At 37.4% G+C, this 10,881-nt stretch overlaps 1 protein-coding gene across 1 annotated transcript; it reads left to right on the plus strand.

Moving 5' to 3' along the window:
- Positions 1 to 1,455: 1,455 nt before the first annotated feature.
- LOC121948811 (selection and upkeep of intraepithelial T-cells protein 8-like) lies at positions 1,456 to 10,372 on the plus strand. The gene is made up of 5 exons (XM_088082858.1): positions 1,456 to 1,497; positions 1,838 to 1,888; positions 6,671 to 7,033; positions 7,130 to 7,414; positions 7,596 to 10,372. Exons 2-5 carry the CDS (start codon positions 1,852 to 1,854, stop codon positions 7,598 to 7,600), a joined length of 690 nt encoding a protein of 229 aa, XP_087938984.1. The 5' UTR covers positions 1,456 to 1,497; positions 1,838 to 1,851; the 3' UTR covers positions 7,601 to 10,372.
- Positions 10,373 to 10,881: the final 509 nt, after the last annotated feature.

The following is a 10,881-nucleotide window of genomic DNA, read 5'->3' on the forward strand; positions in this document are numbered from 1 at the left end:
ACTGCAGCTTCAGAGCCATCCCTTGCCATGGCTCTGAGTCAATGCAGGAAACCTCCGTGAATGTGTTGGAGTTTGTGACAAGAAGGAAAAAAAGGAAAAAAATAGGAAAAATAAAAGCTAAGCAGAGAGCAAGCAATAAGAGCATCTGCACTGTAGCGAAGCAGGAAGTAGAGTCACATAATTCACAAAAAGGAATTATGCGAAGCCACTGAGAAGGGTTTGGACTCCTATTGCAATAAATATTATATTAAATTTTTTTTTAATGTTATAAGAATACATTCTAAAACTGTTAAAAATGGTCACATCTCTTGTATTGGTTAAGGCAAAAAACACTTTTACGTCTAGGCTGAAGTGGAATGAGTCTCCTCTCACCCCTAAACATTACAAAACAAAAATCAAATAATTTGAATACTGAGTTAGAAATTATAGTATCGTGAAAGACCCACTTAAAACATGATGGTGCAACATCCCCATAAGCTAGGTTCCACACCCTATGTAGATATAAACAGCTCATTTAAAGGTGAGGAGAATGCAGTAATTCTTATTTTCAAGTGATTATACACTAAAGAAAACATATTTCTTATATCATAGTATATTATTGCCATTATATTCCCTTAAAGCTTACACACTGGTTCTTTAAGATGTTACATGTTTTAAATTGTAATATATCCATCCATCCATCCATCCATACATTTTCTTCCACTTATCTGGAGTCGGGTCGCGGGGTCAGCAGCCTCAGCAGGAAAGCCCAGACTTCCCTCTCCCCGGCCACTTCGTTCAGCTCCTCCCGGGGGATCTCAAGGCGTTCCCAGGCCAGCTGTGAGACATAGTCTCTCCAGTGTGTCCTGGGTCTTCCCCGGGGCCTCCTACCGGTGGGTAGGACTTAGTTGTAATATATATTTTTTAAAATGCATGTGCTTGTGAACAACTGAACAAACGTCAGGATAAATGACACTGTGCTAGCTGGGTGAGAGTTTTTTTTAACAAGTTTTGATATAGTTTTACTGTTAAACACACATCCTTTTTACTTCAACTCATGAAGAATGCTCGCCTTTTTTGAATTCTCTGTTCACTATGAGGAAGTGCGAGAAAAAACATGTTTACTCAGTGAATTCAAGGAAATACATAATGAGTACTTAACATACAAAGTGTAATTTTGCTGGTAAAGTATTCCTCTTTGGTACTGTTTATTGAGCATGAGGAGTTTTCTTTTTTTAAAAAAAATGTACTTCTTGGCCAAACTACCCTCCATCACTATGTCTCAAAATGCATATCCCATATTGTAAAATTTTGTAAACTGACAATACATTATGACAATTTAGCTTACAACAAACATCCCAGTCTTAATGTCCTGTAATGTGACCTGTAATGTCTGCATAGTCACTGCAGATGGTAGAGGAGGGGCTATACTGTAGTAGGCTGGCAGTAGTTCTGCAATTGATCAGTGGTGAACTTGTCAAGTGGAGGAGCGGCTGTGCACCAGTTGTGACCTGTTTGGTAAGTGTCATCTCTTTTACAAACAGTTCCTCTAACTAAGGGTGATTTATTGACATTAAAGCAAGTACCAGTACTGGAAAGAAAACATTTAAAATTATGTATCATCACACACTATATTTATACTTTTAACTCAATATGATCAAATTAATACATATGAATATTACCTAATACTTCCTCCTCATTTTCTAAATTTGCATACTACATGCTTTAAAAAATATGTAGTTGTAATTGGGCAGTGTGAAACTGCTGAAGACACAGAACCCACTCAGGTTTCAGGAGGAAGACAGAGAGATTTCTCCATTTACAGTAACATATCATAACTGTCATCTCTATTTTACAGTTGTTTTTGCAGACATGTCTCCTGTAAACCTCGTGATTTTTCTTCTCTGTGGTAAGACACGTCAATAATGAACTCATAGATTTCTCATCTGCGCAATATAGGGGAAGTGGTTTCAGAAGTGACGCAAGGCAGGATTTGTCTTGATGTCATGTCTCGGTTGTGGTATTGTTGTTTTTTTTTTTTTTTTTTACAGACAGACAGAGAGAGTTCAGGGCAGAGGGGAAAAAGAACAAGAAAGAAATTAAAGTCACTTAATGGGTCAATGTTTTTTTTTCAGCAAGCCAACTTGTTACAAGTAATTAGCTGCTCATCACAGATACTGGTAGGGATCAGGTGTGATGATACACAAAAGGCAAAACAGACCAGTTCAGTTACAGAAAATTGTTCAACATTAAAGAACAGCAATGCCTCTTCAGTTTCTTGCTGAAATTCTATGAAAAGATTGATACCACTCTCCAGTCTGTGCTCTGTGTGCCTGGTGCCTCCACAGACTGCATGTAAAGATGCACAGCATGACAGCTCTCCATTAGTGAAGTCAAAATATTTGGATCACCCCCTGATGGCTGGCTGCAGTACAGGTCATAAGGCCTGTCCCCTCTATATTACTGAGCCAAAATAAGAACTCAAAGTATGCATCAAATAAAATTTTCCCAATTATGTTTGCTGTCATTTTAGGCACTTCTTATCACCTGATATTTGTTTAGGTATTTGTTTTAATTAGTTCTTTGATGCTATAAAAAAGGGGTTTGACATGACTGACAGTTCTGTGTGCCAGTCTGTGGGCCAGCTTTCAAAGGCACTGCTCACATTTGTTAGGACGGCAGGCTTTTGATACTAGGGAGATCGCTACTATGTAGACTCTGGCTCCAAATCTGCACCAAGATCTGAATCTAAGGATGGTATCTGTAGTTTTACACAGTCATAACTGTTCGGTGTTTTTTAATGGCTATGTGCTGTTTGTGTAATTGTATGTCTAATTTGCATGTGAACTTCTCAAGCAGGGCTGACTGAGGACACTGAGGACAACTGAATGTCCTTGTAAATGGACAAAGTGGAATTATATTTAAGCAATATTACACGAGGGGGTGTGCTTTTCCAGGTAAATACATGGAGTCTGACTAATTACTGGAAAACAATCACTCACATCAGAAGCACCCTATATGAAATGAAACTTGGTTGACTACCCCAGCAAGTAGGTCAGACCTTAGTAACGACAACTTCAATGGAACAATGCAACAGTAACTGCAATGGACACATTTTCAAGTCCCTCTTCAGTCCACTGGCCAACTTTTGCATATACTTTCAAGAGAACTAAATAAATAAACCAGATATAAACACAGAAATGTTTAGCTTGCTCAGTTTTGTTACGGCTAATATATATAATATAATATCTGCGGACAAAAACATCTTTATCCATATACAGAATTAGCTATTACACCTGTGAACTTTACCTGTATTTTTGAGCTAGTAGTTCCGTGTCACAGCACAGCTGATCGAGGATGCCAGAGGATGGCAAACATTTCTAATAACTCAAGAGCAAGGTAAAGTCCAAAAGTCAAAATTAATGAAAAAAGTTAGAGATATCATCATTTCCAAAATTCAGAAAATGTTGTTATCTAGTGAAATATTGTGCTTCATGATGCAGTTTAGCCTTTCACGTTTGACTGCGGTCCCATCACATAACCTATATATCCCATCATTCCTGATCTGGATTGAGTGTTTTTTAGTTTGCAGATAAGTTTGCTGTTTTCTGGTCATACACACAAATGTCACTTTTTGTCAGTGTTATAACATGTCTGTGCAGAACAAGGTGGTTTATGCTGATTAATGCCGTCTTTATTAGTTCATAGTTTACACCATTAGTAAGTTGGCTGTTACTTTTCATTTGGTCAGCTGTATTTACAAACACTCAGTTTTAATTATTATTATTGTGGCAGTGATATTAAATGTCCTGTTGCACCCTACTTGCATAAACATGGTAATTAGTTTAGATGCTTCCACAGCAGCTAACTACTTCAGCATACTTTCAGCTAGTTTAACCATTCAACTATCAAAACGTTGAGCTCTTTCAGGACATGACTTTTCTCATATAAATTCTTTAAACTCTTTAAAATATTCAGCTTTTTTGTCCCATTAGATTGAATGGAGAGAACCTTCAACCTTCAAATTCTCTACAACTCATTTCACTTTGAAAGCTTACTGCTTTCCCATACTTTTAGTTAGAGATTTTTATTTAAACTTTGAACGGGTCACAAAACCTTGAACTCTTCAGCTTTTATTCAGCTCTTTGACATCTTTTACTGTTTTTTTAATTTTGCAGTTTAGGTTTTATGCTGTTTCCAAACATTTTCTGATTTAATAATGGGCTCTTATTGGGACAGAATGTTCAGAGCTAGAGTGGGTGATATCACTGATGACATCACGCACTCTAGATATTTTTGCCTGTTTTTCCACAAGCATTTTTCACTAAATCCCCTATGGTGCCACAGTTTTTAGGTTGAAATACACCATTTGTACATCAAAATGTACAAAAATGCTTTTTCTGCCTCACAGCAACAAGAGATCCCTTCCAACTCCCATTTGCTGCTAATTTATGTCATCAAGCTTGAGCAAAACCCAGATGGAAGGACATTTTGAAACTGGATTTTCCTAGTCATTTTTCACTTAATCCACACATTTGATATATCAATCTCTTCAGTAACATCTCATGGTGCTCACAGTTCCAACATTTCAACAACATAACTGAACATTTTTGCTGTAGCATGTGTTTTTCAAGCAGTACTTCTCTGTGTTTTATCAGATTTGACAATGACTCACTTTAAGACAGGCACACAGGTGCTTCTGATTAGCAGATCAGACCTCCATCAGCTCCTGTTTGTCTATGTGGTATTACTGCAACAAAAATAAATACTACTATTACTACTACTACTACTAAAACTACTACTACTACTACTACAAGTACTACTTTTACTACTACTACAACTACTACTTCTACTACTACCATTTCTACTACCAGTAAACTTATTAGTATTAGTATTAGTAGTAGTTCCGCTACTATGACTTCTACTACCACTGCTATTATTACTAATACTACAACTACTTATACACTACTGCTGACACTACTATAGTAGTACTACAACAACACATTCTACTATTACTATTTCTACTACAACTACTGCTATTACTACTATTATTACTACTACTACTACTACTACTAGGACAACTTTTTATACTACTGGTACTGCTATTACTAATACTACTACTACTTCTACCACTACTACTGTTACTACTACTATTACTGCTACTACTAGCTGCAGTAGAACTATTACTACTAATACCACTACTTCTACTTTTACCACTACTACTACTACTGCCACAGCTGCTACTTCTTCTCCTACCAGTACTAGAACAAAAAACTACAACTGCTACTTCTACTTCTACTACTTCCATTTCTACTACAACTACTGCTACTATTATTAGTACTAGAACTAATTCTACTCCTGCTACTGCGATTACTACTACTACTTTACTACTACCACTGTTACTACTACCATTACTGCTAATACTAGTAGTTGTGCACTGGAACTATTTCCGCTATTAATACACCTACTTCTGCTACTACCACTGAAATCGCTACTATTACTGCTACTACTGCTTCTTATACTATTACTACTCCTTGTAGTGATAGATGTACTGCTATTTCTTATACTTCCTACTACTACTGCTATTATTGATACTAGTAGTACTTCTCCTGTGTTTTTTTCTGAAACTGCTGCATACTTTCAGCTACAGAAACCATTCAAATGTCAAAATATTATGCTCTTATGACATTTATGCCTCTCAATTTTTTTCTACATTTTATGCCTCATATTAAACATTTATTATTTTAACCTTTTCAGTTAACATCAACTTTAACACTCTTCCAGTTCAACTTGCAACTTCTTCAGTTTAACGCAGTTCAGCTTTCATTTTTGCCAGTTTTTCAGTTATTTTTAGCAATTTGTAATGTATTTCTACCTTTTCAGCAATATATTTTTAAACTGATTTCAGCTTTAAGGATCCACATGCTGGAGGTATGATCCAGCAACAGCAGAGTAATATTCTTAGTGCTGAGGCAGGTGTGCTGTTATGCAGATTTGAGCATGTTCTAAATGTCTTGTGGACCCATCAGATTGCTTGGTCGGAACTACTTGTTGCATAATTAACTGTATTGTATCGCATCGTACTGTACCATATCATACTTTATTGTACTGCAACATATTGTACTGTATCGTATCATACTTTATCGTATTGCATCAAATTGTCCTTTATTGTAGCATACTTTAGCATATTGCTTGCATACTTTACCGTATTGCATTAGATCGTATCATACTTTATTGCATTGCGTTATATTGAATTGTATCGTATTGTAATGTATGAGATCATACTTTATTATTTCATTATATTGTACTGTATCGCATCATAGTGTATCGTATTCCATATCGTACACAAAATGACCATGGTCGTATCCGGGATATTTTGGCTTAATTTGTTGTGCATTCGGTGTAAGTGGAGATAGTTATATCCATCTATATATACAGTCTATCGGTGCTTCTGACAGCACAGTCATGTTTCCTGAAGTGATTTGGTACAAATACTCTGCAAATGTATGCATGGAGTTCACTGGGTGTTACAGGTCTGCAGCCGTGGAAATAGGAAACAGAGCATTAGTTGCAGCTGTCACAGTAAATATATTATTGAAGGTCTTCTGCTGTTAAATTCTCAGTGTTATGCAGAGTCAGAATTGGTAGCTATTATTTCTGTTTCTGCTGACTAATATGTTTTCTTTTCTAGGACCTGTCATTGGTCAGATACCTCTGCTTAATGCCACTGTCGGAGGCTCCGTCCTGATTGGCTGCTCCCTACCAGTTCATCAGCTACTTATTAGATGGTTTTACTGGCAGGAGGACCAGTCTGAAAACATTTTGTTTCACTCGGACACTAATATGACAACGCAGCCAACAGCTGACAGATACACGAACAGGTGTGAAGCCTTCAATACTGAGTTCAGTTCTGGAAACATATCTGTTATACTTCACAATGTTTCTGTTGGAGATGACCAGAAAACGTTCTGGGCCTATGTTGGTTTCTATGATGTGCAGAAAAAAGTAAAAAAATGGCCTGAACAATGGTGTAAATCCAAATTGCGGGTTTCAGGTGTGTGAAATAACTCTTTTTCTGTTAAATGCAAATATCAAAGTGCTGTAAATGTCTAGAATGTCTGTGAAGTTGTTCTGTCCTTCCCACTCACAGCTCCATACCAAGATCTTGTCCTGACAGTTAGCAAGGCAACAAACAATGCAACCTGCACAGCACATGGAGGATACCCTGAACCTCAAGTGTCATGGACAGGTGTAAACAGATCCAGCACTGCACAGCTGGAGGGTGCTGAGCTGTCCCTGCTGCAGGACCCAACAAAGAGAACCTTCAATGTGACCAGCTCTGTCAGTGTAAAGGGGTTACAGTCTGTAACCTGCCTCATCTCTAACCCCGACTCCAACGAGAGCATACAGAGTACCACAGAGATCGATGCCCCAGGTGAGTGCTGCGGCTCATTCAAATAACGAGGCCTCAGGGTGTGTTTTAGGGTGCCTTTAGACACTGCTCATAATAATGATGTCACACTATGCTGTTACTTTGGACTTAAATGTGTGTTATGTAAAATATGGACATCATTTTAGTTTAAATCATTAAAAAAATGCACTAACCCTTTCAACAGTGTGAACACCTTTGACTCTGTGTCCAACATGCTGATGTATCATACTGCAGTGATCTCCACTGCTTAGCAGCCAGGGACAGGCTGTCCCTTCTGTAATAATACATGCTGGCCTGACAGGCAACAGAGAGTCTCTGAAACCTCTAGTGAGCTGTAAGAGACGATGAAGAAGTTGAGCCAAGAGGAGCATAGAGTCAGTGGATACAGTATAGAAATTACACTCTCATTGAATTAGTAGGTGAGTGTGTAAGAAACATAGCGATGGCAGACGCTCCAGGAAAATGACTGTTAAACTATCACAATCAGCTTCTAGAGAGATGCACTGTTCCACTGAGAAAACAAGTGATATAAGAAGAAGAAAAACTAGAGTAAATATTGTTGTGGCTTTACAACACTGGAGACAGGACTTGGTGAGTAAAAGATGCAGTTTGATGCTGAACTCACAAGATTTCTTTCTACACTGTTAAGTTACATCTAACATTAGCTGTTTACTGAAACATATCTTCACTGTAACTGATGACAACACAAACTGTAGGCTTACAGTTCACCATAAACTTTTCAAATAGCGTGATATGACTGTTTTCTTGTTACTGTGGCATTGCTAAAACAGAGCTATAAGCTATAATGTAAACTCAACACAAACGCCACTAATGAAGATCAGAAGATAGCAGCCTTATTTTGACCGTCTGTATTTTTGCTCTGCTGTCAGCTATGAGTTTCCTTTATTTATAACTGATGACTGTAAATTGCGGTTGCATGGACACAGTAGTAGAAAGACACTTAACGGGTGAAATACTGTCCCCCATTCAGTTGGACTGAAATTAACATAATGCCCTTCCTTTAAGAGTATTCAGAGCAAATGATGCATTAGTGTTAAATAATTTATCACTGTTGTTTTCACTAATTTACAGGTGAGGAGCAGCAAAGGCACCATTATTGGCTTATTCCACCATTTGTACTTCTTTCAGTGGCTGCAATTGTATTATGTGTGCTGTGGTAGAGAACAGGTCAGTGGTTTATTGTTAAGACTATGTAATATGTAAATATATCAACAGCTGGTGACAAGGAATAAAACTGAAACACCACACACATTTTGCATGCATAGACATACCTAGCCCCCTTCTGAGCCTGTCTTGAAATGCATCAGAATCCATAGTGTCAAATACATGATTAAAGATAGGACTGACTGTTCAGTGCATCCAACACCACACACACTGCTGGGCTGTTTATGCCTTTGCGCTAGTGATAGTCATGACTGGAGGCATTAAGTTTTTGGGTTTTCAGGCCATCTTATTCTCTTTAACCTTTTGTGGAGGTTTGATGCCAAAAAAACCACAACAACCAATTTACAGAAATCTCTTTCCCAATTTAAGTCAATGAGAAAAAGTCTTTGTGGTCCCCATGGCATCATAGAGCAGACCAGGAAGATGAAATTCCACTTTTGGCCACTATGTCAAATTGGCCTCAAAAGCAAACACTGTTCCTGGTGGCTAGGTCTGGACAGACCTGAATGTTAACTGTAACTTGACTTGTGGAGGCATACAACTTTTCAACCCTTTGAAACACGGAGCGACATGTTCTTTTTTAAACCTTTGAAATGTGAGCAAATTTATTTGTTTGATTTCTTTCAAACACATGTTAAAAGAGGCATTGAGCAACTTGTCATGAACTGTTCTGAAAATTGCAAAAAAATAAAATAAAATAAAATAAAGAAAAATAGTAAAAGGTGTCAAGAACATGATCTGGAAATAAGGAGAGAGTATCATTATAAAAACTTTCAAATCACTAGTGTAAACTATCAAGAAGACTATTTAAATGAATAAAATAAAATAAGTTAGTTTCTTAGTTATTAGTAAAATAACTAAGAAGATTATGTAATTATTCTGATTTTATATTTTAAATAAGTTTCTAGAATTATTATTTTTTAAATTATTATATCCTTTTACTTTTTTTGTCGACTGCAGCAGTGGAGTCGAGATTCAACTGAAAGAAACATTTCTCCCTCCAAAAATGGGTCTGTGGACATTGTTTTAAATCTAGCTGTGTTTCAATGCACCACCGGGGACAGGAATGTTGAGGTGCCCACTGCTGCTGCTGCTGAAGAAGAAAAAAACAAAACGTTTTTTTTCACAGAGTTGAAAAAGCTGATGAAACAAACAGCCCTGAAAGTTACAAAGACAAATAACTGGCCTTCTCTGTTTCAACTTTTGGCCGTGCTGAGTCAAACCATGCCGCCCACATCTGAGCCACGACAGAGATGGGATTTCCTTATTAGCCGAAGGAAGCAGACCGAACATCTTCTGCCTTGTCCACCTCCACCACACTCCACTTATTAGTGATTAAGACTGTGAGTTTATTGGTGCTTTTGTTTTCATTGCTAAAATATTCATATTGATAGACAAATGTCCTTTTCTGTTTTATTTGTAGTTTAGTTTGTAGTGTTTGTGTTTTTTTCAGAAATGGTGGGATTAGCCATTATTTCCCCTTTTGTCCCGTTGGTCAGTTCAGTCTGTTAACAGGACTTTATGTATTGCTTTATGGTAAGCCTGTATTCACTTCATTCACCGACTCATTCCTACAGTATAAAAGAAGGTGGTTTCATGGAAACTAGAAAGTGACTTTGTTCTCTTGCGTTAAAAGAGAGGTGACAATCGGAGCTAGACAGCTACTTGCTATTTGACACAGAACTCTGGGTGGGCACACCTAAAATTAACATGTTATTACCAAATATGTAAAGAGATATGATATTATCATGAATCAAATGAGAAATATTATGTACATTTTCTGTGTCTTGAAAATTGATCTCGAACCAGTGGAGCAGCTTTGTATCATTCTCTATCCAAAAAACTCTCCAGTATATACAATCTGCGGTCTGTATTCAAACTACCGGTTATCAGTGAGCAGCGGAGCACTAGAGACAGTTACTGAAAGGTACTGAACGTAGTATTTTTAAAAGTTGAGCTGTGTAATAAAACATGGGGCAATATTACAAGCACCACCTTTTATTACCTTTTTATGGGCACAACACATTCTGATTCTGTTTATTTGATTTCTCCGGTCGTGATTACGATATGATTCCCTGATGAGTTGTATGTATATGTGTGTGTGTAGAGAGAGAGATGTAAATATACCATTATTTGATAATCACATAAATATTAAAACCGAAAGCGCTGTTGTTATACCACCGATTAGCTACTGTTGCTAATAAACTAAGCTACTACGAGAGACATGCTCGTGCACTGGCGCTGTTCGCGTCGAGCACTCGGGTCATCTGTGTGAGCGAGCCAGT

The sequence above is a fragment of the Plectropomus leopardus genome, chromosome 10, assembly GCF_026936395.1.
Source record: "Plectropomus leopardus strain MGB_pleo_1.0 chromosome 10, ASM2693639v1, whole genome shotgun sequence".
In the NCBI taxonomy this organism is placed as follows: Eukaryota; Metazoa; Chordata; class Actinopteri; order Perciformes; family Serranidae; genus Plectropomus; species Plectropomus leopardus.

Coding starts and splice junctions, on each gene's coding strand:
- LOC121948811 (XM_088082858.1), top strand. CDS start 1,852: ATGTCTCCTGTAAACCTCGTGATTTTTCTTCTCTGTG. Junction 1,889..6,670: donor CGTGATTTTTCTTCTCTGTG/GTAAGACACGTC, acceptor TTTCTTTTCTAG/GACCTGTCATTGGTCAGATA. Junction 7,034..7,129: donor ATCCAAATTGCGGGTTTCAG/GTGTGTGAAATA, acceptor TCCCACTCACAG/CTCCATACCAAGATCTTGTC.